Genomic DNA, 27,621 nt, shown 5'->3' on the forward strand with positions numbered 1-27,621 from the left:
ATAGTTCAGATCGGTATGAGGTATATGAGTATAAGGTATGAAATGTTCACCGAATTTTGATGAAAGGTGGTTTACATATATACCCGAGGTGGTGGGTATCCAAAGTTCGGCCCGGCCGAACTTAACGCCTTTTTACTTGTTTTAGTTCAATTTCTGGTTCAAAAGTACACCCAGATATTTAGCTTCCCGAAAGAGCGACAACTCATTCCTTCCAAGACCGGTCCCCTGAGTTCGTTATACGTCCCAGCTCTGCCTTTTTGGGGTTAACGCCAAATTCATTGGCCATCGCCCATCTCCAAAAGGGAACTGGGGGATGGTGGTACCTCGCCTTCTCCAAGGGCTTTTGAATTCCATTAAACAAGGAATTATATAGGCTTTTGGATGGGTGTAGAGTTTTGGTGGTCCTGAAGGCCTTGAAGATGATGTCGATGGATGAGCGGCGGCCCGACCAGAATATCAAGATATATGTGGAGAGTCAGGCGAAACTGAAGGCTCAGGCGACGGACTATATGAAGTCGAGACTGGTTAGAAGATGTTATGAAGCTTTTTTAACCATAGGAAGGGCTGTCAGGCTCAAGGCTGCGGAGTCGGAGTTTCTTAACAAGAATCGGAGTTGTGTAAGCAGTTGAGCCTGCTTGCCCTGACTTTAAGTAAAACTTCGGCCTGAGGTCTGAGAAAAAAAAGGATAGATGACGGGTTTCGTGTGGTCCCAGATTACAATCGGGACACACATATCCAACGTTGAAATCATTCATAGCTCTGTATACCATCACCATATCCATTTGTTTATTATACCAACCACGAATGATGGGGGTATATTCATTTTGTCATTCCGTTTGCAACACATCGAAATTTTCATTTCGGACCCTATAAAGTTCGTCTGTCTGTCCATCCATCCGTCCATCTGTCTATCCGTCCGTCCGTTTGTCCATTCGTCTTTCCGTCCGTCTGTCCATCCGTCCGTCCGTCCGTCTGTCCGTCCGTCTGTCCGTCCGTCTGTCCGTCCGTCTGTCCGTCCGTCTGTCCGTCCGTCTGTCCGTCCGTCTGTCCGTCCGTCTGTCCGTCCGTCTGTCCGTCCGTCTGTCCGTCCGTCTGTCCGTCCGTCTGTCCGTCCGTCTGTCCGTCCGTCTGTCCGTCCGTCTGTCCGTCCGTCTGTCCGTCCGTCTGTCCGTCCATCTGTTAAACTTTTACCCCACCATCTGTGGCCATATTCGGTGCTTAATTTATAATCCTTTCAAATCACTTGAATTAAGTATGGCCGGCATAACGTACAGAATTTGATTATTTGCCACATAGAGATTTTGTTGTTACTTTTCTATCGGAGATGTTGAGCGTCTTTGGCATTTGCATATATATTTGCATAAACCCTGAAGAGAATTAAACGCTTAAAACGACTACAAATTGTTTGGTAGTGAAACAAATGTTAGTACAAAGTTTCATTTAAGCATAACAAAACACTTTTTCTTGCATTGCTTCCTTCATCCAGATTACGTAGCCTATGGATTTTTATGATTGGATTTTGAGATTTGGTTTTTGTTGAGAAGAAATTTGGTCTCAGTCCGAAGGTTTTGAGACTTCAATTCAAATTTTAAGGAAAAATGAAAAAATTTTAAATTTAGAGATTTTTGCTGCCTTTAAACTAGAATCAGTTTTCATTCAGGCATATATAAGCCGTATAAGCTATTTTAAGATTTTGTATTAAACTAGCTGAACCAGGCCCGGTCCGCTGTGCTTTCTTTTACTTTATATGGAGCAAAATTATACTTTAAATATTTATTTTGGATTTTGTAGTAGTGGAAAGGGCCCAGGGTGGTGGTTGGTGAGTTAAGGTTGTGGTGTGGACCCCCCAGAAACGTGGTCCCGAAAGTGGGTATGAATTTGGTGCTCTACCTCTCATTTGAGCCCCATATTGTCTTGATCGGTATGTCCCATATAGTGGTGTTTTCGGGAGTGTGGTGGTTCCCCAGACACTTAGCCCTGAAAAAATATCAGCTTCGTGCTCTACTCTCAAATACTATTTTTTTAAAACCCATATTGCCATTGATCTAATGGGAGTTAATGGGATGAGGCTTTCGCCAAACACTTGGCCCCAAAATTGGTTATGAAATTCCTTTTCTAATCTCAATTGCCTTTCATTTGAGCCACATATTGGCATGGTTGAACATTTTTTTCCTTTGGGGGGTGTTTTGGGGAAGGGGTGATGCCCAAAATATATGGTCCCACATATGGATTTCAGATTCGTATCATACTCCCAAATACTTATACTTGAGCCCCATATTACGATGGTCAGAAAATAAATGCTGTTTGTGGGTGTTTTTGGGGAAGGGGTAGACACCCATAAAATTTGTCCTGAAAGTGGGTATCAATTTCGTGCTCTACTTCCCAATGTCTTTCATTAGAGGCCCACATTGACATGTTCGGTAAATATGTTGGATTTAGGGGTGTTTTGGGGATTGGGGTGATCGCCCAAACAGTTTGCATTGAAAATATATCAGCATCTTAGTCTACTCTCAAATGTCATTTATTTGAACCTTATATTGGATATTTAGCCCATTGCTGCAAAACTCAGCAAATATGTCTGGTTTGGGATATGGGCCCTAAAAATTTTCATTATCGATCTCCACTGTCTTGAAGACATAAATTGTCTTGGTGAGCAAATACGTCCTATTTGGGGGTTGTTATGGTGGTGGGACATCCCCTAGACAGCAGGTCCCGAATTTTGATATCACATTCGAGGTCTACTCCCAAATACCTTTGATTTGAGCCCCATATTTCCATAGACGGCAAACATGTTCTGTTTGGGGGTGTTTTGGCGGATGGGGGATTGGGGACCTCTTAATTGAGCCCCTTTTTGCAATTGTCAACAAATACATCCTACGTGGTGTTGTAGTGTTTTTGGTGTTGTTGTCCCAAACTCTTGGTCGCACATTTGAATACCAAATTTGTATTCATGGTCAGTAAATAAGTCCTATTTGGGGGTGTTTTAAGAAAGGGATGAACCCCCAGAAACTTGCTTCCACATTTGGACATCAGATTCGTATTCTACTTGCAAATACCTTCCATTTGAGTCCCATATTACCATGGTCGGTAGATATGTCCGATTTAGGGGTGTTTTGGGAGGTTGGGGTGGTCCCCCAAAAACTTGGTCCCACATTTGGGTATCAAAATCGTATTCTACTCGAAAATACCTTTCATTTGAGTCCCATATTGTTGTGATTGGTCTATAAATATATTTGGGGGTTTTGGGGGTGGGGCGGCCCCCCTAGGTACCCTATCCAAAATTTGAATACCAAATTTTTGGTTTTAGGCTACTTAAAGAGAGCACACAAAATTTCGCTTAAATCGCACCACCCATCTTCTGAGATCTGGCGATTTTGAAATTTAGGCTAAGGGGGAGGGTCCGATCCCCCTTCAGATATCAAAAAATGTAGGATGCTATTTTCACCACGGGATCATTATGCACCATCTGTGAAAAAATAGGTACAGCCGTTTTTGAGTCCATACGGAACAGACAAACTAAAAAACCAACAAACAAACAAACATTAATTGATTTTTATACCCTCCACCATAGGATGGGGGTATACTAATTTCGTCATTCTGTTTGTAACAACTCGAAATATGCGTCTGAGACCCCTTATAGTATATATCGATCTAGCCATGTCCGTCCGTCTGTCCGTCTGTCCGTCTGTCCGTCCGTCCGTCCGTCCGTCCGTCCGTCCGTCCGTCCGTCCGTCCGTCCGTCCGTCCGTCCGTCCGTCTGTCCGCCTGTCCGTCTGTCCGTCCGTCTGTCCGTCCATCTGTCTGTCCGTCCGTATGTTCGTCCGTATGTCCGTCCGTCTGTCTGTCCGTCCGTCTGTCCGTCCGTCTATCCATCCGTCTGTCCATGCGTCTGTCCATGCGTCTGTCCATGTGTCTGTCCGTCCGTCCCTTTGTCCATGCGTCTGTCCGTCCGTCTGTCTGTTCGTCAGTCTGTCCGTCCGTCTGTTCGTCCGTCTGTCCTTCTGACAAAAGCACGCTAACTTTCGAAGGAGTAGAGCTAGCCGCTTGCAATTTTGCACAAATACTTTTTATTAGTGTAGGTCGGTTGGTATTGTAAATGGACCAAATCAGTCCATGTTTTGATATAGCTGCCGTATAAACCGATCTTGGGTCTTGACTTTTTGAGCCTCTAGAGGGCGCAATTCTCGTCCGATTTGATTAAAATTTTGCACGTAGTGTTTTGGTATCATTTTCAACAACTGCGCTAAGTATGGTTCAAATCGGTGGATGTTTTGATATAGCTGCCATATAAACCGATCTTGGGTCTTGACTTTTTAAGCCTCTAGAGGGCTCAATTCTCATCCGATTTGATTGAAATTTTGCACGTGGTGTTTTGGTATCACTTCGAACAACTGAACTAAGTATGGTTCAAATCGGTCAATGTTTTGATATAGCTGCCATATAAACCGATCTGGGGTCTTGATTTTTTGATCCTCTAGGGGGCGCAATTCTCGTCCGATTTGTGTGAAATTCTGCATGAGGTGTTTTGTTATGACTTCCAATAACTGTGCTTAGTATAACGCAAATCGGTATATAACCTGATATAGCTGCCATATAAAGCGATCTTGAGTCTTGACTTCTTGAGCCTCTAGGGGGCGCAATTATCATCCTATTTGGCTGAAATTCTGCATGAGGTGTTTTGTTATGACTTCCAATAACTCTGCCGAGTATAACGCAAATAGGTTTATAACCTGATATAGCTGCCATATAAACCGATCTTGAGTCTTGACTTCTTGAGCCTCTAGGGGGCGCAATTATCATCCTATTTGGCTGAAATTCTGCATGAGGTGTTTTGTTATGACTTCCAATAACTCTGCCGAGTATAACGCAAATAGGTTTATAACCTGATATAGCTGCCATATAAACCGATCCGTGGTCTTGACTTCTTGAGCCTCTAGAGGGCGCAATTCTCATCCGATTTGGCAGAAATTTTGTACAGCGGCTTCTCTCATGACCTTCAACATTCTTGTCTAATATGGTTTGAATCAATCAATAGCTTGATGCAGCTCCCATATAAACCCATCTCCCGACTTTGCTTCTTGAGTCCCAATAAGGTGCAATTCTTATCCGAATGGACTGAAATATTACACCACGACTTCTACAATGTTCAGCATTCATTTATGGTCCGAATCGTGTGTTTTGTTAATATTTATTTCTTTAACACCGATTTACCTAAATTCCAATTTTTTTGCCTTTTCTAGGCACTTCATGTCTTCTCACGTGTGTTTTGGTTTATATTTGTGTTAACTCTCCCACCCCTTGCGTCCTATATCCATTTTTAGCTTACTCTTCATTAACGTTGTATGTTAGATACCTAAGCCTAAATATATATAAAACGCTTCGAGTTTGTGCGGATGTGATGGAGGATTGACTTGTCAGACAAACTAAAAGCATGTTAAATTTTATTTTGTTTCTTTAGTCCTTGCATTTTTATCTTGAGGGGGTTTTTTTGTTTCGATGACCCAATTATTGATTTTACTCGGAACACTCAAGCACAGGCAGTGGGAGACAATTCTCATGTCTGCTCTTGACTGAATTGATTTTAGTGGTTTCCAGGGGTTTGCCTTTTGTGTCAACCCCCCCTCCCCCTCAATGGAGCAAATGGGCCACGAATTTAGTGTTGGAGAATGCCATCGTTTGTGGTGAGGAAATGGTTTTGCACTTGTCGTTTCCTGTGTGAGCTTGGGTGTGAGTGTGTGTGTGTGTGTGTGTGTGCGAGTGGCATGTAAGGTGATTAAGGCAACTGAACAGGAAATACAGGAAAAAGTGGCAGTGAGAGACAGTCAGCAAGACAGCCGAAGAGAGAGAAAGAGAGTCAGCCAGAGACGATGACAGTATAATAAAAACACCGACTTAAAGCTGAAGAAGAACGATAAAATTGTATTAAACATAAAAAAGTGAAATAAATTGCCAACAAAGACAAATGTGGGAATACCATGCCATGGGTATGGGCAGAGTTTGAGGATTGCATGCAGAATTTTATATGAAGAGATTTAAGTAAAACATTTTAATTTTCTTTTCAGGCCACAACTTGTTTAAAAACTTTATGGCCAAGATAAACTGGCTTAAAAGAGTTTTCGTTTCAAATTAAATTATTCAAAAAAAAATAAATTTTCGTTTATTAGAAGGATTACCAGAACACATGTTTACATTGAAAATACATCTTGGGCTTAGGTTTCAATTTATATAAATGCACATAAAAACCATTAAAATACAAATTTCGATTTTGTTTAATTTAATTTATGAAAAGTTTATGTAAATTTATTTAAGGTAAATAAATGAGATAAGCATTTACATATAAAAATATGAAAATGGGTGCTATGGTATGTGGGAGAATATAAGTTTCTGGCGAAAAAACTCTTTTGATACTCACCACTAAGGGAAGGGAGCTATACGACCCACTTAGGTTAGGTTATGTTAGATTGGAAAGAGGATGAGGATATGAAGCTAACCCATGGGACTATGAACATACACCTAAATAAGTAATTGCCTTGAAAAAAATCTATGTCAGCAATCCCGTGCTGAAAAAAAAATCCTTAATTGTTCCAAATAGCATGGCCTTAAGTCGGTTCATGTCTGATAATGTGTCCCTACCTAAGTGCCGGTGTCTATTAGCCGGTAATGACAGAAGAAATGCCCCATCGAACAGTGGACAAGGCAAAGAACTCGATAAATGCGATCCAAGGTGGAGGGTACATAAGATTCGTCCCGGCCGAACAGTGCCAAGTATGGTTCAAATCGGTCCATAACCTGATATAGTTGCCATATAAACCGATCTTGGGTCTTGACTTCTTGAGCCTCTAGAGGGCGCAATTCTTATCCGATTGGAATGAAATTTTGCACGACGTATTTTGTTATGATATCCAACAACTGTGCCAAGTATGGTTCAAATCGGTTCATAACCTGATATAGTTGTCATATAAACCGATCTGGGGTCTTGACTTCTTGAGCTTCTAGAGGGCGCAGTTCTGTTCCTATTGGAATGAAATTTTGCACAACGTTTTTTGTTATGATATCCAACAACTTTGCCAAGTATGGTTTCAATCGGTTCATAACCTGATATAGTTGTCATATAAACCGATCTGGGGTCTTGAATTCTTCAACCTCTAGAGGGCGCAATTCGTATCCGATTGAAATGAATTTTTGCACGACGTTTTTTGTTATGATATCCAACAACTGTTCTCAATTAGGTTCAAATCGGTCAATAACCTGATATAGCTGCCATATAAACCGATCTTGGGTCTTGAGTTCTTGAGCCTCTAGAGGGCGCAATCCTTATCCGATTGGAATGAAATTCTGCACGACGTGTTTTTCTATGACTTCCAACAACTGTGCTTAATTAGGTTCAAATCGGTCAATAACCTGCTATAGTTCCCATATAAACCGATCTGGGAACTTGACTTCTTGAGACTTTAGAGGGCGCAATTCTTAACCGATTTGGTTGAAATTTTGCATGACGTATTTTATCATGGCTTACAACAACTGCGCCAAATAAAGTTCAAATCGGTTCATAACCTGATATAGCTGCCATATAAACCGATCTGGGATCTTGACATTTTAGCCTCTAGAGGTCACAATTATTATCCGATTTGCCTGAAATTGTGTACGACGGATCCTCTCATGACCATCAGCATACGTGTTTATTATGGTCTGAATCGGTCTATAGCCTGATACAGCTCCCATATAAATCGATCTCTCTATTTTAGTTCCTGAGTCCCCAAAGGGCGCAATTCTTATTCGAATTGGCTGACATTTTACACAGGTCTACAACACATAATTTAATTGTGGTCCAGACCGGACCATATCTTGATCTAATAGCAGAGCAAATCTTTTCTTTTATTCCTTTTTTTTTGCCTAAGAAGAGATCCCGGAAAAAGAGCTCGACAAATGGGATCCATGGTGGAGGGTATATAAGATTCGGCCCATCCGAACTTAGCACGCTCTTACTTGTTTTTTTTTTTTATAAATTTTCAGCTTAGTCCATGGTGGTGGGTTTTCAAGATTAGGCCCCACTGAACCTTGCACGCTTTTACTTCTTTTTTTCATTTTTTTAACACATCTATTGTGCATTTTAATTTTGTTATTTTTTTTTTATTTGTTATGTTTTAATTATTCAATTTTTAATGAATTTGTTTGCAACCTTCTTATCAAGAATTTTTTTTTTGTATATATTTTCATATTTACATTTACTACATAGCATATTACGAATAAAGCATGCATTTTCCTCATTACTTAAAAGCCTTTGTCCAACTCTTTTAACGCTCAAACAATGGCACTCTGGTGTGCCTACTGGCTACTACTCATCGAGGACAATTGTATTTGTATTGATATCATATACGAACAAATAACAATTAAAAGTCCATTTACACATGAAAACATATCGATGCGAGCAATGACACACTACACCAGTGATGATATCAAACATTTTTCCAACCAACAGAGTTCCATACAGCAGTCAAAAAAAAAAAAAAAAATAAATACAAAGGATATTGTGCAAGGACTTTGATGAAGGCACGCACTCATCCAAAGCAAATGATGAAACTTCTGCGAGTTGGCAACTAGCAACTAAAATTTTTGTGTTTTTTTTTTCTTCTTCGTGGTGCTTTATTTGGTTGTGTATATTTTTCCATGTATCCGATTACGGAAAATTAAGTGTAATAAAAGTTCAAATGTAACAAAAAGTTTTTCTTTTTGTTGTTGTTGTTGTTGAAGTGAACACCACTTAAAAGATCGAATAACAACAAAAGACGAAAAACATTTGTAATTGTTTGAGTGGATTTTATTTGGCATATGTTGTGTCATTTGAAGCGTATGATTAATATTAATTAAGAGAATAATGTCAGATGGGCCAAAGTGGCGTTTCATTACCGGGATATGATATGGGGATTTTTTAGTGGGAATGGGAAGATAAAAACAATGCAATAAACTTAAATTGAAAATTAGTAAAAACAAGGGAAAATATGCTAAGATAGGCGGGGCCGAATCTTGGAAACCCAACATAATGGATTCTGGTAAAAAAGTGCTAGCAGATCAATATGTCGAGTTGTTAAAAACGGAATAATAGATATTTCGGTTTGGATCGCACATGGCACAGTTGTTGGAAGTCATAACAAAACACCGTAGCGCCGAGGTTAGCATGTCCGTCTATGACACTGAATGCCTGGCTTCAAATCCTGGCGAGACCATTAGAAAACATTTTTAGCGGTGATTTTCCCCTCCTAATGCTAGCAACATTTGTGAGGTACTATGGCATGTAAAATTTCTCTCAAAAGATGTGTCGCACTGCGGCACGCCGTTCGGACTCGGCTATAAAAAGGAGGCCCCCTATCATTGAGCTTAAACTTGAATCGGACTGCACTTATTGATATGTGAGAAGTTTTCCCCCTGTTCCTTAGTGGAATGTTCGTGGGCAAAATTTGCAATTTCCAACAAAACACTACATGCGAAATTTCTGCCAAATTGGACAAAAATTGCGGCTTCCAGGGGTTCAAGAAGTCAAATGGGAAGATCGGTTATAGACCGATTTGGATTTTACTTGGCACAGTTGTTGGAAGTCATAACAGAACACTATCTGCGAAATTTCAGCTAAATCGGAAAAAATTGCTGCTTGCAAGGGCACAAGAAGTCAAATCGGGAGATCGGTTTATATGGGAGCTGTATCATGTAATAGACCGATTTAGACCGTACTAAGCACAGTTTTTGAAAGTCATAACAGAACACTACATGCAAAATGTCACCCAAATCGGACAAAAATTTCGGCTTATAAAGGCTCAGGAAGTCAAATAGTGAGATCGGCTTATATGGCAGCTATTGGGTTGCCCAAAAAGTAATTGCGGATTTTTCATATAGTCGGCTGTGACTTTTAGCTTGCTTTAGAAAAAAAGTGTAAAAAAAGTATATTTGATTAAAGTTCATTCTAAGTTTTATTAAAAATGCATTTACTTTCTTCTAAAAAATCCGCAATTACTTTTTGGGCAACCCAATATATCAGGTTATAGACCCATTTGGACTGAAGTTGACACAGTTGTTGCAAGTCATAACAGAGCTCTACTTGCAAAAATTCATCCAAATCGGTTGTGGCTTCCAGGGACTCAAGAAGACAAATCGGGAGATCGGTTTATATGGGAGCTACATTAGGTTATAGACTGATTCCGACCGTACTTGACACAGTTGTTAGGAGTCATAACAGAACTCCATGTTCAAAATTTCAGCCAAACCGGACAAAAATTGCTGCATCCAGGGGCTCAAGAAGTCAAATCAGGAGATCAGTTAATATGGGAGCTATATCTAAATCTGAGCCGATATGGCCCTTTTGCAATCCCCAACGATTTATATCGATATAAAGTATCTGTGCAAAATTTTAAGCGGCTAGCTATACGCGTTCGAACTCTATCGTGATTTCGACTGACTCCATTGTGATTTCGACAGACCGTCGTACGGATGGACGGACAAATGGACGGACATGGCTAGATCGATTCAAAACGACGAGACGATCAAGAATATATATACTTTATGGGGTCTTAGACGAATATTCCCGAGGCATTACATACGGAATGACTAGATTAGTATACCCCCATCCTATGGTGGTGGGTACTACAAGTTGGCAACTCTGCACACTTCAATAATTTAAATTTATTACACTTTATCAGGCAATGAGTCTGCCCTCTAGACATTATGAGACATTAACACTGTAATTACTCTACTACAATTAGCATACACTTCTGGGCACGAAGTCTCATAAATCTCCCCTCACTCCAATTCCTGCCTCTACGTACACATTTATACAAAATTTTCATTTATATGTACATACGTATGTGTAAATAGACTTCATCAAAAAAATTCGAATTAATGTCGTTCTATATACCCTCCACCATGGGAGGGGGCGGTATAGTTATTTCTTCATTCCTTTTGAAGCATATCGAAATATTGATTTGAGACACAAGAAAGTGTTAATATTCAAAGTCGATTTAGCTGTGTCTGTCCGTCTGTCAGTGCGTCTGTCAGTCTGCCCGTCTGTCCGTCTGTCTGTCTGTCCGTCCGTCCGTCTGTCCGTCTATCCGTCCGTCTGTCCGTCCGTCTGTCTGTCCGTCCGTCCGTCTGTCCGTCCGTCTGTCCGTCCGTCCGTCCGTCCGCCTGTCTGTCCATCCGTCTGCTGTCCGTCCGTCTGTGCGTCCGTCTGTCTGTCCGTTCGTCCGTCTGTCCGATCGTCTGTCCGACCGTCTGTCCGACCGTCTGTCCGAACGTCTGTCCGACCGTCTGTCCGACCGTCTGTCCGTCCGTCTGTCCGTCCGTCTGTCCGACCGTCTGTCCGACCGTCTGTCCGACCGTCTGTCCGTCCGTCTGTCCGTCCGTCTGTCCGACCGTCTGTCCGACCGACTGTCCGTCTGTCTGTCCGACCGACTGTCCGTCTGTCTCTCCGTCCGTCCGTCTGTCCGACCGACTGTCCGTCCATCTGTCCGTCCGTCTGTCAGTCCGTCTGTCAATCTGTCCGTCCGTCTGTCTATCCGTCCTTCCTTCCGTCTGTCCGTCTCTCCGCTCTCCGTCTGTCCGTCCGCCGGTCAGTCCGACTGTCCGTCCGTCTCTCCGTGCGTCCGTTTGTCCGACCGACTGTCCGTCCATCTGTCCGTCCGTCCGTCTGTCAATCTGTCCGTCCGTCTGTCTATCCGTCCATCCGTCCGTCTGTCCGTTCGTCCGCCTGTCCTTCTGTTCGTTCGTCTGTCCGTCCGTCCATCCGTCTGTCCATCCGTCCGTCTGTCCGTCCGTCCGTCTGTCACAAGCACGCTAACTTTTGAACGAGTAAAGCTAGCCGCTTGGAATTTTGGACAAATACTTCTTATTAGTGTAGGTCATTTGGGAATGTAAATGGGCCATATCAGTCTATATTTTGATATGACTTCTTGAGCCTCTAGAGGACGCAATTCCCATCCGATTTGGCTGAAATTTTGCATAAGGGGGTTTGTTATGACTTACGACAATAATGCCTTATAGCAAGTACGCCTCTAGAGGGCGCAATTGCAATCCGATTGTGACTTACAACAAATATGCCTTTAATTGGCGCAGTTCCAATCCGATTTGGGTGATTTGAGAAGTTTTGTTATGAATTGCAATAAAAGTGCCAAATACGGTTGAAACCTGTTTAGCTGTCATATAAACCAAACTGGGATCTAGACTTCTTGAGACTCTAGAGGGTGCAATTCCCATCCGAGTTGGCTGAAATTATGCATGAGGTGTTTCGTTATGACTTCCAACAACTGTGCCAAATATGGTTTAAATCGGTCCATAACCTGTTGTAGCCTCATGTAAACCTATTTCGAATCTTGACTTCTTGAGCCTCTAGAGGGCGCAATTATTATCCGATTTGACTGAAATTTTATACAACATCTTCACCCATCACCTTCAATATACATGTCAAATATGGTCTGAATCGTTCAATAGCCTTATACAGCTCCCATATAAACCGGTCTCCCTATTTTACTTCTTATGCCCCCAAAAGGGCGCAATTCTTATTGCAATTGGCTGAAATTTTACACAATGACTTCTGTTATGGTCTCCATAGCAATTCGTTCCTTCTATCCTTTGTTTGCCTTAAAAGAGATACCAGGAAAAGGAACCGACATATGCGATCCATGGTGGAGGGTATATAAGATTCGGCCCTGCCGAACTTAGCACGCTCTTACTTGTTTTCCAACTACATACGTACTCATACATTGCTAAGAATCTCTGGGAGCCTAAGGATATTCATACAAACATTCCATTGTTAATTCAAAGTTTTGCTTAAATTGCGAAACAACTCTCCAACAAACAATGCACATGGTGTTTAGTTGTTGGTGTTGGCGTTGAAGAAGTGGAAAGAGAGGGGTTTGGGTTCTTGGCATATGCATAGCCAACAAAATCTGTTTTTGTTTGCTTTGACTTTTGGTTGTGTTAATTAAAGTCGAGAGAGTTTTCTTGCTTACGGTTCTAATGTCAGAATGATGGTTAGTGGCTTTAAAGCAATTGACCCCATAGTAAAGACTAACTTTTCGAGGAAGTGAAAGAGCGTTTTGTTGTGTTTTGGTACTGAAGTAAACATAGTGATTACAGCAAAATAACGAAATAATAAAAAGAAATATGAAGATGGGGTTTTAGTTGGGATTTGTTGGTGACACAGTGGCTACCAAGAGGGTTTTTGTGAGTTGAGCTAAGAAGGATGGAATGTCCACGCGGAATGAATGGGTTTGGTTTGTCGAATTAGAAAAAAATTTGAAAAAAAAAATTGAAAAAAGGCAGAAAATAATTTAAATGTGGCTTTTATGGGCCTAAGACCATAAATCGGAGGATCGGTCTATAATGCAGCTATATCCAAATTTGGACCGATCTGGGCCAAATTGACGAAGGGTGTCGAAGGGCTCAACGCAACTCACTGTCCCAAATTTCAGCAAAATCGGATAATAAATGTGGCTTTTATGGGCCTAAGACCACAAATCGGAGGATCGTTCTATATGGCAGCTATATCCAAATCTGGACCGATCTGGGCCAAATTGACGAAGAATGTTGAAGGGCTTAACACAACTCACTATGCCAAATTTCATCCAAATCGGATATAAAATGTGGCTTTTATGGGCCTAAGACCCTATATCTGAGGATCGGTCTATATGGCAGCTATATCCAAATTTGGACCGATCTGAGCCTAATTGACGAAGGATGTCGAAGAGCCTAACGCAACTCACTGCCCCAAATTTCAGCAAAATCAGATAATAAATGTGGCTTTTATGGACCTAAAACCCTAAATCGGCGGATCGGTCTATATGGGGGCTATATCAAGATATAGTCCGATATAGCCCATCTTCGAACTTAACCTGCTTATGGACAAAAAAAGAATCTGTGCAAAATTTCAGCTCAATATCTCAATTTTTAAAGACTGTAGCGTGATTTCAACAGACAGACGGACAGACGGACGGACATGTCTAGATCGTCTTAGATTTTTACGCTGATCAAGAATATATATACTTTATAGGGTCGGAAATGGATATTTCGATGTGTTGCAAACGGAATGACAAAATGAATATACCCCCATCCTTCGGTGGTGGGTATAAAAATGTCACAAATTCTTCTTAAGACTCTTAAACGAGATCTACCAGATGTGTGGGCCAATTTTAGTAAATTTTTATACCCACCAACGAAGGATAGCGAAGATATCGCTATCCGTTCCGAAATGGCAAAGTTATTTCCATTTATTTTTTTCCCATCCCACTGTGCGATGATGATGGAAACCTGGAAGGAATGGAAGAGGTTTCCGATCGGTTTCCTGAGACGATACTTGAGGTCGAGTGCGAGGCACTGCTGCCAGCGGCACTCTCTTGGATTGACGGAACCCTAGTATTGCCTTCTGGAAGATCGTGTAACACGGATGGATCAAATCTAGAGGCTAGAGGGGGCCTGGGAGTCTACATTGAGAACCCAGGGACTGAGATCTGTTTTTCGACTGCCTGACCATAATACGGTCCTGCAGGCGGAGATCTGGGTGATCGGGCAAAGAGTGAGGTGGTGGGGTACTAGTGCGAGGACGTTGAGTGTGAACATCTTTATGGACAGTAAAATTGCCTTAACGGCAATAATAACCTGGAGGGTAAGGTCACGAACAGTCTTGCGATGTAAAAAGGAGATGAACGCCTTCTCAGAGGATGGGGACGATCGGCATCGTTTGGGTGCCGGGCCAGAGTAACTGGGAATGGGAAAGCAGACGATTTGACAGTGAAGGCCTGAGGACTGACTCTATAACGGCTGAACCGATTTTCATGAAATTTTCTCAGATGCCAGAGTTTGAGCTCCTGGTGAAAATAGGGTACTACATTTTTTGATATCCGAAGGGGAGGCGGACCATTCCCCTTTCCACAATTTTCAAAAACGCCAGATCTAGAAGATGGGTGTACCGTTTTAAGCAAAATTTTGTATGCCACTTTATGATACTCCAAAAACACGAAATTGGTGTAAAATTTTAGGGTCAACTAACTTGAGGGGACGTCCTATCCCAAAATTCAGCCGAACGGACATGTTTACCGATTGGGACATTATAGTTATCAAATAAAAGGTACTCAGGAGTAGAGTGCGAACTGGCCATAAAAAGGGCACCCTATGCGTCGAGGGTGGGTTACCCCCCCAAAAGCACCATTCAACAGAACACTTTTACCGCTTTGGGCAATATGGGTATCAAATGAATGCTGTTTAAAAGTAGAGTACACTTTTGCCATAAAAATGTATTCCTTGGTGTCTGAGGGGTCTCCCCACCCCCCAAAAGCCCCCAGCAGGACATATTAACCATTTGGGACAATATGGGATTCAAATGAAAGGTATTTGCGAGTAAAATACGAATATGGTATTAAACATTGGATCCAAGTACCTAGGAGGCCACCCCAGGACCAAAACCGCCCAAAAGTTGTGCTCAAAATTAAAAGTTAACTGATCCGGATAATATGGGTCTCAAATTAAAGTTTTTCGGGAGTAGAACTCGAATATGGAGTCAAAAATGGATACAAGTACCAACGGCGTCTCCACAAGAGTACCGCCCAAAAAAAAAGTGGACCGATTGGGACAATATAGGACTCGAATGAAAGGTATTCCGGAGTAGAGTATGAATATGATATTCTGAATTGGATCCAAGTATCTAGGGAGTCGCCCTAGGCCCAAAAACGCCCCAAAAGTACTGCCAAAAATTTAAGTGAATCGATTCCCTTCAAACCAGGGGGAAGGTTGCCAGTATCTGCTGGGTTCCGTGCCATTAAGGTTCGCGTTAACGATGTGGTCGAAGAGCTGGTCAGGAATGGATCCATAGCGGTGGTGTATGCCCTTTACGATGACTGCGCGCTGACGTGGGTTGATGCTGTGGGTTGCAGGGTGGCCGAATATTTCCCGAAACAGTACGTCGCTTAACCGGTGGTTGAGGGAGCATGACTTCGGACTGGTGACAGAAGTCCTGCCACGTCATTACAACGTCAGATTTTTGACATTGCACAGACTTCTACATGATGAGAAAGAGTTGGATACGGCGGGGCAACGAGCTAACACCTCTTTGCGACCCTGAATTGGCAGACTAGACTATTCTTTCAACGGTGATAATTTTTGTCCAGTTCGCCAGATTCCTTTCTCCATCGTTGGTTTAATTTTTCTACCGCTGATGTTAACCTTCTCTCTACCTTCTACTTTGTTCTGGGGCGAACACATTGGTTCTTAAGACTTCGATTGAAGGTTTTCGGTCGCTGGCCCTCTAACCTAGTCAAGAAAACACTTTCTCTCTAATATTGCAAATTTTCTTCAATGCCATTCACCAAGGTTTATGTCGGTACTTTCCATTATAATTGACTACATTTTCTATGAACATGACTTCGAGTGTATTTTTGGAAAACCCTTTACTGAAAGAATTCACTACGAAAACCAGATTTCGTTAAAAATTTCTAATAGGAAATAAATTGGTCAATGCTTTCTACGCATAACAAATTTCCATGAAATTTTCCAAGAAAAAAAATTTTGACTGTTTTTTTTTTTCTCATTCTAATGTAGACCTTTGAAGTTTGCCCTGAATCCCGGTTACTTTTCATGTAGACAGCAATCCATGATCCCTGGTAATGGTGTCATTAAGTAAATGTTTATAACAAAAGCAAATGAGATAGCAGTTATGAAGTCTCTGGTGGCTTAATCACTAAACTCGCTAAAACTAATGTTGCAATGCTGTTTTTTGGTCTACTCAACATTTTCATATCTGTGCATTAGGCGACAACTTATCCTTTGAGGGTGAAACAAATAGCAAAACTCATTTTGCAACAGCAATTGAAATTATGCAAATTAACTGCGCCAATGACCTTTGTCTACTTCAAATTGGCCTTGACAATGGCTAACTCATGAAATGGAGATTAAGTAAAGGTCCTTAGTGGTAAATGAGATATAGCGATGAGTTTTATTTTTTTTTTTTGAACATGAATTTGATTGTTTTCGCACCCAAGGCCATAGGATCACGACCGTATGACCAAGACCATAGAAAGATAAAAAAATTTCTACCAGAATACAGAAAATCAATCCATGACAATCAAATTTCGAGGACATCTTCTATTACATAAAAATGAAATTGTTGCGCTTAGTTTGTTTGTTTGTCTGTTCCGAATAGACTCAAAAACGGCTCGGCCGATTTCATGAAATTTCACAGATGGTAGAGGTTGAGCCCCCGGTGAAAATAGGGTACTAGATTTTTTGATATCCGAAGGGGGGGGGGCGGACACCTCCCCCTTACCATCATTTTCAAAAACGCCAGATCTCGGGATGGGCGCACCGATTTAAGCGAAATCTTGTATGCCACCTTATGGTACCCCAAAAACACGAAATTGGTATAAAATGTTGGGGTCAAATTACTTGGGGGGACGCCCCATCCCAAAACCCACCCGAAGGGACATGTTGACCTATTGGCACAATATGGGTATCCAGTGAAAGGTATTTAGGAGCAGAGTACGAACTTGGCTTAAAAATGTCACACTAAGTTTCGGGAGGGTCCACCACCCAACAGGACACTATTATCGCTTTGGGCAATATGGGTATCAAATGAAAGGTATTTAAAAGTAGAGTAAAATTATGGGGGCCTCTCAACCCCCCAAAGTGCCCCGCAGGACATATTTACCGATTGGAATAATATGGGACTCAACTGAAAGGTATTTGGAAGTTAAATACGAATATGGTATTAAAAATTGGTTCCAAGAACCTAGGGGGCCGCCCCATGCCCAAAACCGCCCCAAAAATAGCGCCCAAAATCAAAAGTGGACTGATCGGGAATATATGGGACTCAAATGAAAGGAATTTGGGAGTAGAATATTAATATGATGTTTAAAATTGGGGTTCCTAGGGTGCCGTCCCAAGCCCAAAATCACCCCAAAAGTACCGCCAAAAATCAAAGAGGACCAATCGGGACAATATGGGATTCAAATGATAGGTATTCGAGAGTAGAGTATGCAAATGATTCTAAAAATTCGCCAAACTACCTAGGGAGCCGTCCCAAGCTCAAACCTTCCAAAATCAAAGTCGACCGATCTGGACAATATGGGACTCTAATGAAAGGTATGTGGGAGTAGAATACAAATATGATTTCAAAAATCCAAATACCAAATGCCAAGGGCCTCCACCCAAGTCCAAAAGCGCATCAAAAGTGAACCCAACCGGGACCATAAGGGACAGCAATGAAAGGTTTTCTAGAGTTGAGTTCGAATATGGTTATCGAAGATTAAAAATTGGGAGTAATTGCCAAGAGGGCCGCCCCAAATCAAAACCGTCCCAAGTGGACAAATTAGGCCATCATGAAAGGTCTATGTCAGTAGAGTCATCCTGCCGTTCAGCAGGGCATTTAGATCGAGACAATAAAGGACTTAAATGAATTGTCTTTTGGGACACAGGAGGGCCCACGAGGAGAAAATGTGGTATCCCAAGTGGTAGCTTTGAAATATGATTTTAAATGACGATAACCAATACAAAAAAAGAAGTAAAAAGGCATTAAGTTCGGCCAGGCTGAACTTTGGATACCCACCACCTCGGGTGTATATGTAAACCCCCTTTCGTCATAATCCGGTGAAAATTAGATAACTTAAGCACCCAAATCCGGCACGGATATTGGGTGGTCTAATACATGTAACTCACTGTTCAATTTTGAAGAACAAAATATTGGTCTTTTTGGCAGCTATATCTAAATATCTGATCTGAATCATATTAAGTTTGAAAATCGGGATGTTCAAAACAACTCACTATTTCACAAATTTCAGCTTAATCGGGTAATAAATGACGCTTTTATGGGCTTCAGATCCCTTATCGACAGATCGGTCTATAAGGCAGCTATATCTAAATATAGTCCGATAAGAAACATACTTTGGTCAGAGATCGGGAGGCCTAAAATTACTCACTGTTTCAAAATTTCAGCGAAATCGGATAAAGAGTAAAGCTTTTATGGGCTTTAGACCCTTTATCTGGAGATCGGTCTATATGGCAGCTATATCTGAATATAGTCTGATCTTATCCATACTAAGGTCAGATGTCGGCAGGCTTAAAATAACCCACTGTTTCAAATTTCAGCGAAATCAGGTAACAAATAAAGCTTTTATGGCCTTTAGACCCAATATCGGGATATCGGTCTATATGGCAGCTATATCTAAATACAGTCCGATCTGAACCATATTTGAGTCCTGTATTGAGAGGTCCAAAACTACTCATTATTTCAAATTTCAGCAAAATCGGATAAAAATTAAAGCCTTTATGGGCTTTAAACCCTTTATCTGGAGATCGGTGTATATGGCGGCTATATCTAAATATAATCTGATCTATTCCATATTTTGGTCAGATGTCAGTAGGCTTAAAAAAATCCACTGTTTCAAATTTCAGCGAAATTGGGCAATAAATGAAGATTTTGTAGGCTTCAGACCCTTTATCGGCAGATCGGTCTATGTGGAAGCCACATCTAAATATAGTCCGATCTGAACCGTATTTGTGTCAAATGTCGGGAGGGCTAAAACTACTCACAACTATAAATTTCAGCAAAATCAATTGAAAAATGAAGTTTTTATAGGCATTAGACCCTTTATCGGAAAATCGGTCTATATAGCAGCAATATCCAAATATGGTCCGATTTGGCCCGTTCAAGAACATAACCAGCGTGCATCAAAAATATATATCTCTGCCAAATTTCAGCTCTATATCTCAAATTTTTAAAGGCTGTAGAGTGACTACAACAGACGGATGAACAGACGGACAAACGGACAGTACAAAATTTCAGCCAAATCGGATAACAATTGCGACCTATATAGGTTCAAGAAGTCAAGATCCCAGATCGGATTATATGGCAGCTATATCAGGTTATCCACCAATTAAAACCATATTTGGCACAACTGTTGGAAGTCTTAACAAAACACTTCGTGCAAAATTTCAGCCAAATCGGATAGGAATTGCGCCCTCTAGTGGCTTAAGATCTCAAGACCCCAGATCGGTTTATATAACAGCTATATAAGGTTATGGACCAATTTAAACCATACTTGGCACAGTTGTTGGATATCATAACGAAACACCTCGTTCAAAATTTCAGCCAAATCGGATAAGGATTGCGCCCTCTAGTGGCTCAAGATGTCAAGATCCCAGATCGGATTATATGGCAGCTATATCAGGTTATGGACCAATTAAAATCATATTTGGCACAACTATAGGAAGTCTTAACAAAACACCTCGTGCAAAATTTCAGACAAATCGGATAAGAATTGCGCCCTCTAGAGGCTCAAGAAGTCAAGATCCCAGATCGCATTATGTGGCAGCTATATCGGGTTATAGACCGATTTGAACCATACTTGGCACAGTTGTTGGATATCATAACAAAACACGTCGTGCAAAATTTCATTCCAATCGGATAAGAATTGAGTCCTCCAGAGGATCAAGAAGTCTAGACCCAAGATCGGTTTATATGGCAGCTATATCAAAACATGGGCCGATATGGCCCATTTACCCGATATATGGGGGTCCACCTCACCCCCAAAAATACCTCCAAACCGCACATATTTACCGACCATAGTAATATAATAGAGCAACAATATGATACACACGTTGGGGTGAAACATCTGAAAGGTCGTACCAGCACCCCCAAACAGGGCTTATTTCCTGACCGTGCCGGTATAGGCCACCGTAGCGCAGAGGTTAGCATGTCAGCATATGCCGTTAAAAGCCTGGCTTCGAATCCTGGCAGGACCATCAGAAAATTTTTTAGCGGTGGTTATCCCCTCCTAAAGCTGGCTACATTTGTGAGGTACTTTGCCATGTAAAAACTGCTCCCCAAAGAGGTGTCGCTCTGCAGCACGCCGTTCGGACTCGGCTATAAAGAGGAGGTCTTTTATCATTGAGCTTAAAGTTAAATCGGACAGCACTCATTGATTGGTGAGAAGTTTGAAGTTTTGAATTTGCATATTTGCTGGTATAGGGCTCAGATAAAATAAGAGAGTGAAAGAAGGCGCAGCGGAGCGGGTACTGTCCAGCTAGTTTTTTTTATAAAACCCTATTTCGTCTTCTGTTTTGTTGATCTACTTTGTCATAGCTTTTCACCTAAGTATGTTCTAGCAAAATACAGAGAATCCAGAGCCCAAGGTATGGTCCGGCCGAACTTTTAGAGTTTTTATTCATTTTTTTTCCTCACTAATTTTCTTCATCAATTTAAGTTTCATATTTAAATTGCGAATTTATTAGCGCTTCTTTGTTTAAATTTTATAATTCTCAATCTTTTCAATTACTTGCAATTGGCTGTTTTGTGTAACTTTCAAAACATCCTTTGATATTTTCTTCTTTTTCTTCTGTGCACAACCTTAGGGACTTCTTTGATTGCTTACTCATCATCTTTTATTACCCTAAAAGCTTACAAATGATTGGAAAAAAGTTAAAACTAAAAAAAAACTAATAAAAACTTCCCATCATCAGTCTCCTGACTATGTTTGCTAACGAGAAAGCTGATTTTTTTTTGTAATAGGAAATGAAAGGCAAGATGGTAGTTAACTTACGGTGTTGCTGTGGCCGATGTCTCTGTGATAGTTTTCGTCTTTGTGGCGGTGTTTCCGTCTCACTAAGGCGTGGCTCACTGGTACAGTACGAACGTGTTTCCTGTAAATTATGTTGCATGGGTTGCTGCACTTGGGGACGTCGTCGTACCTGTAAGCATGAAAGAAAGTGAGAAAGAAGAAGAATTAGGAAAAATTATAAAAACAAGCAGCAGCTTCAGTGACATAGTGTAAACATCATTATTAATTTTGAGCAAAAACGGTGGAGGAGTTCATTGAAAATCTTTTTGATGTCAACTGAAATTGTGTTTACTATGCTTTGAGAAAAAAGTTGGCAAGAAAATATCTAAAAAGGGTAAGCTTGGATAATATTTCCCAAAAATTTCAATTGAAGTTGCTTTTTCCCCATTTTACAGGAGAGTGAAAAGTTTCTTATTAACTTTTGTTTAATGAGAGTTTGTCCTTTGACCATATGACAAAAGTGAAAAGGTTAACTTGTTTTTAATTTCAAATCTAAATGAGTGAAATTTTAAATATCTTGAATTGTTTTGAAAATGCCATAGCCATTGTGGCGTATGATTTACCTTAAATATGATGGTACACCAGGGCGTATGATTTTTATGAGCTTCATCAAAACATATTGCCTTAGAGTAAGTAAAAATGCATTAATCATGGATGCCAACCACTTGGGCAGTGATACCACAGCAGCGATATATAGCAGCCTTTGGTGGAAATCACAACTACGACCCTCACCACCAACTTAAGCACCGGTGTATTTCTCTTCGAATTGACTTTAATGGTCGAAACTGTTTCTTACAAGGAAAAACGAAAACTAAGGCAGAAAATCACCCTCACATCATTATGTGATAAAATTAACTGTACATACATATAGTGACACAATCTTATTAAGCCATTAGCGACGAATAGGCAGAAATATACCCCTGTATAGAGCTGTCTTTGAACAATTCTAGCTCAAGTTAGGAAAGCGGTATCCTAATGACATTTGGATTGGCGAAAAGTGGACGAATGAAACTTAAAAAAAAAAACAAGTAAAAGCGTGCTAAGTTCTTCCGGGCCGTATCTTGGGAACCCATCACCATGGATTCTGCTAAAAATTTGTACAAAATAAATTTATTGGGTTGCCCAAAAAGTAATTGCGGATTTTTCATATAGTCGGCGTTGAACATTTTTTCACAGCTTGTAACTCTGTAATTGCATTCTTTCTTCTCTCAGTTATCAGCTGTTACTTTTAGCTTGCTTTAGAAAAAAAGTGTAAAAAAAGCATATTTGATTAAAGTTCATTCTAAGCTTTATTAAAAATGCATTTACTTTCTTTTAAAAAATCCGCAATTACTTTTTGGGCAACCATAGTTGAAGGGCATAATTTTAATCTTCTTACCAAACTTCTGTCAAACAGCAAAGTTTCTAGGAACCGAACAAGGATTGTCAAGAAACCGGTTTTTATGGGAGCTATATCAGGTTATAGACTAAATTGGAACATATATGGCACAGCTGTTGGAAGTCGTAATAGAACACCGCATGCAAAATTTGAGCCAAATCGGATTACAATTGCTGCATGTAAGGACTCAAGAAGTCAAAACGGGAGATCGGTTTATATGGGAGCTATATCAGGTTTCAGACCAATTAGGACCGTACTTGGCACAGTTGTTGGACGTCAAAACGGAACACCACACACAACTTTTCAGCCATATAGGACAAAAATTGCGGCTTGTAAGGGTTCAAGAAGTCAAATCGGGAGATCGACTTCTTGAACCCTAGAGGGCAGACAGACCCACTCTCTCCTCTAGCTTTGATGCATCCGTGTAACATGTTCTTCCAGATGGCAATACTAGGGTTCCGTCAATCCAAGACTGTGCCGATGTGTAGCAGTGCCTCGCACTCGACTTCAAGGTTCATCTTAGGTATCCGATCGGAAACCTCCTCTCTTCCTTCCAGATTTCCTATCGTCGCCTGGATAATAGCGCGATGGTATGAGCCATTCTCCCATCGCCTTAAGTCTCATAGCCGCAGTGGCTGCCTCACACTTAATCTCTTGGTCAATGGGTCGGACATCTAGAATAGTCTTCAGTGCCCTAGTGGTCGTGGTCCTCATCGCTCCGCCTTTACCAAGATAACATGTTCTCTAAACCTGTTCCTATCTCCTTATGTGCACTTTCTCTCCATAGCATATGGTTTGTCCAGTCTCTTAGGACCTGGTCCACCCGGTACTGGTCTAAGGATTGGATCAATGTGTCGGTCCCCATTATTATTAAACACTTCCTTGTCAATGCAAGCCGCCAATGTTTACACCTTGGCTTCGAAGGATTCTCCTATTTTATGCACAACTTCGTGCAAGGCAGTCTCCCCTGACCTTCCCTTGAGTAGGTCGGTGGAGCAGTTCGCTGGATGTTCTACTCTTTATCGTGGTATCCACAATGCGTTCCCTGGTTTTGAGTAGAAAGGACATAGGCCTGTAGGAGTTTAGTGTTGCATAGCTCATTTTCCGTCCCACATACGCAGTGTCAGTGCAACGCAGTTTTAAGTATGAACTGAATTATTGAATTAAAAAAATTAAATACTATTGAATTATGGAACTTAGTCTGTTTTGCCCCGAAGCTGAATTTAGTTTAGTAAGTCTATTTTGTATTTTGTCCAAGCATCGACACGTTTTGTGTAGCAACAAGAAAACTCTCATTGTCGTAGGGTATATAGACAACATAAATAACCACTGGCCTTAGAAACAGAGGAGTTTTGTGTAAACAAGCTACCCTTATCCCGAAGAGTATAAAAAGGGCAAAGCCGGCATGAAAAGGGACAGTGAAGTGTGAAGTGTAATCGTGGCAGTATACAGGTAAGTAAAGTGAAAAAGACTTTAGTGTGCTGAGCCTGAGTGTCGGTGCCTGCTGATGAACATAGCCTCCAGCGTTTTGCCCCGTGTCCACTAGACATAGGAGCCGCTGAGCCGTGAGTGAATCACGTCTTTGAAACCCACATAGCCAGCACCTCGCCTTTGTCCTTCATATATAAGAGCCGCAGAGCTCGCGAATACACCCACGTGCCGTCGACCTACGATCATCCCCCCGTGACTTAGCGCCGTATCCGTGCCGTGAGTGAATCACGTCTCTGAAGCCCACATAGCCAGCACCTCGCCTGTGTCCTTCATATATAAGGGCCGCTGAACCCGCGAATACACAAACGTGCCGTCTGCCTTCGATCATCACCCCGTGACTTAGCGCCGTATCCGTGCCGTGAGTGAATCACCTCTCCAAAACCAACAAAGCCAGCACCTCGCCTTTGCCCTTCATATATAAGAGCGGCAGAGCTCGCGAATACACCCAAGTGCCGTCTGACTTCGACCATCACCCCGTGACTTAGTGCCATATCCGTGCCGTGAGTGAATCACGTCTCTGAAACCCACATAGCCAACACCTAGGCTTTGTCCTTCATATGTTAGAGCCGCAGAGATCGCGAATACACCCACGTGCCGTCTGCCTCGACCATCACCCCGTGACTTAGTGACATATCCGTGCCGTGAGTGAATCACGTCTCCAAACCAACATAGCCAGCACCTCGCCTTTGTCCTTCATATATAAGAGCCGCAGATCTCGCGAATACACCCACGTGCCGTCTACCTATGATCATCACCTCGTGACTTAGCGCCATATCCGTGCCGTGAGTGAATCACGTCTCTGAAACCTACATAGCCAGCACCTCGCCTGTGTCCTTCATATATAAGAGCCGCAGAGCTTGCGAATACACCCACGTGCCGTCTGCCTTCGACCATCACCCCGAGACATAGTGACGTATTCGCGCCGTGAGTGAATCACGTCTCTGAAACCCACATAGCCAGCACATCGCCTTTGTACTTCAGACATAAGACCCGCTGAGTCCGCGAATACACCCACGTGCCGTCGACCTACGATCATCACCCCGTGACTTAGAGTCGTATCCGTACCATGAGTGAATCACGTTTCTGAAACCCAGCACCTCGCCTTAGTTCTTCCGACACAAGAGCCTCTGGGCCCGCGAACACCCATTCGTGCCAAGAATCTACAACCACTACCCAGTAAATTCTTGTCGTACCCACGCCGTGAGTGAATCACTTCTTCTAGAGACACTTAGCCAGCACCCCGCCTTCATTTCTCCGACGTAAGAGCCGCTGAGCCCGTGAACGCACACTCGTGCGATCGACTTGCGACTCGTAGCGCCTCACCGTCACTTAGAGGCATATCCACACCGTGAGCAAATCACATCGCCAGGATTGACATCGCCAGGCCGCAGATCTCCTCCTAGAACCCAAGTCTAAATCGATGACGCCTAGATTTAGTACTACCTACCAAATAAAACTCTCTGAAAATAATACAAACCGCCTTTTTTCTCTCTGTCACTGACACAAATAAATTCTGTGACTGACCCTGCCCCCGGTGAGCTGTACCCCAGCAACCAGAGGTAAACTCGTCGTTACATTTTATATGGGAGCTATATCAGGTTATATACCGATTAAGACCGTACTTGGCACAGTTGTTGAAAGTCATATTGAAACAAGTCGTGCAAAATTACAGCCAAATCTGATAAGAATTGTGGCCTCTAGTGGCTCAAGAAGTCAAAAACAAGATCGGTTTATAGGCCAGCTATATCAAAACATGAACCGATTTTGCCCATTTATAATCTCAACTGGCATACACTAAAATCGGACAAGGGAATCGAGGGTCAGGCGTTAATGGGCTAGAGAAAATTACCGCCAAGTCTTGCTCCTTTTTTTAGGATAGTAACCCCAATTGTCTACTTAGTACACACTATTATAGAGTCTTTATTCTTTCAATCTCTTGCAGCTTTCCTTGTTATTGTGTATTTCTTCAACCTAAATACCCTTGGCCACAAAATCAAAAGCTTTAACCACCAAACACTTGTAATAAATTTTTAGTGGTCCACATTGGCATTTCCTAGTGGCAATTCATTATCTAGTCTCTCAATATGTAAACGTCTGGTATTTGTTCTGGCCATTCTATTTGTTGTCTGCTCTACACATTTACAGGTCAATTAATTAAACAAGAGAAAGTGAAAATCACTCATCCCAACGCCTACATGTACTGGGTAACCACAACAGAGACCTAGTTCCTCTTCCAAAAACATTTGAATTGAACAATGGGGAGAGACACTAACAAATTGTCTCATTATTATTAATAACAATTATAATAAACAATGCGAACAGAACTACGAGACACAAAACAAAAACACAAATAACAAACTATTTAAGCCAAAAAAAAAATATTTGTACACCTCAAATGAGGTCAATGACGGAAGGGAAGGGAGGTGAAATATCACCCAAATGGCGGATGGTGTACACAAAGGAAAAATAAATCAAACAATAAAATGAGACAAAATACAATGAAACAAAATAAAATAAAATAAAATAAAATAAAATAAAATAAAATAAAATAAAATAAAATAAAATAAAATAAAATAAAATAAAATAAAATAAAATAAAATAAAATAAAATAAAATAAAATAAAATAAAATAAAATAAAATAAAATAAAATAAAATAAAATAAAATAAAATAAAATAAAATAAAATAAAATAAAATAAAATAAAATAAAATAACATAAAATAAAATAAATAAATAAAATAAAATAAAATAAAATAAAATAAAATAAAATAAAATAAAATAAAATAAAATAAAATAAAAATAAAAATAAAATAAAATAAAATAAAATAAAATAAAATAAAATAAAATGAGACAAAATAAAACAAAATAAAATAAAACAAAATGAAAAAAAAATAATTTAAAATAAAATAAAATAAAAAAAAAATAAAATAAAATAAATAAATAAAACAAAATAAAATAAAATAAAATAAAATAAAATAAAATAAAATAAAATAAAATAAAATAAAATAAAATAAAATAAAATAAAATAAAATAAAATAAAATAAAATAAAATAAAATAAAATAAAATAAAATAAAATAAAATAAAATAAAATAAAATAAAATAAAATAAAATAAAATAAAATAAAATAAAATAAAATAAAATAAAATAAAATAATATAAAATAATAT

The 27,621-nt window shown here is 40.6% G+C and overlaps 1 protein-coding gene across 3 annotated transcripts in view; it reads right to left on the reverse strand.

Annotated features, from left to right (window-relative positions):
• LOC106090363 (GTP-binding protein RAD) overlaps positions 1-27,621 on the reverse strand; it is a 231,894-nt gene that overhangs the window by 71,091 nt on the left and 133,182 nt on the right. For all 3 annotated transcript variants that reach the window (XM_013256527.2, XM_013256526.2, XM_059369486.1), the window contains exon 4: positions 21,570-21,717. In XM_013256527.2, coding sequence (XP_013111981.1) covers positions 21,570-21,717 — 148 coding nt within the window. The remainder of the gene's footprint in view (positions 1-21,569; positions 21,718-27,621) is intronic.

This window comes from Stomoxys calcitrans, chromosome 5 (genome assembly GCF_963082655.1).
Source record: "Stomoxys calcitrans chromosome 5, idStoCalc2.1, whole genome shotgun sequence".
Lineage (NCBI taxonomy): Eukaryota > Metazoa > Arthropoda > Insecta > Diptera > Muscidae > Stomoxys > Stomoxys calcitrans.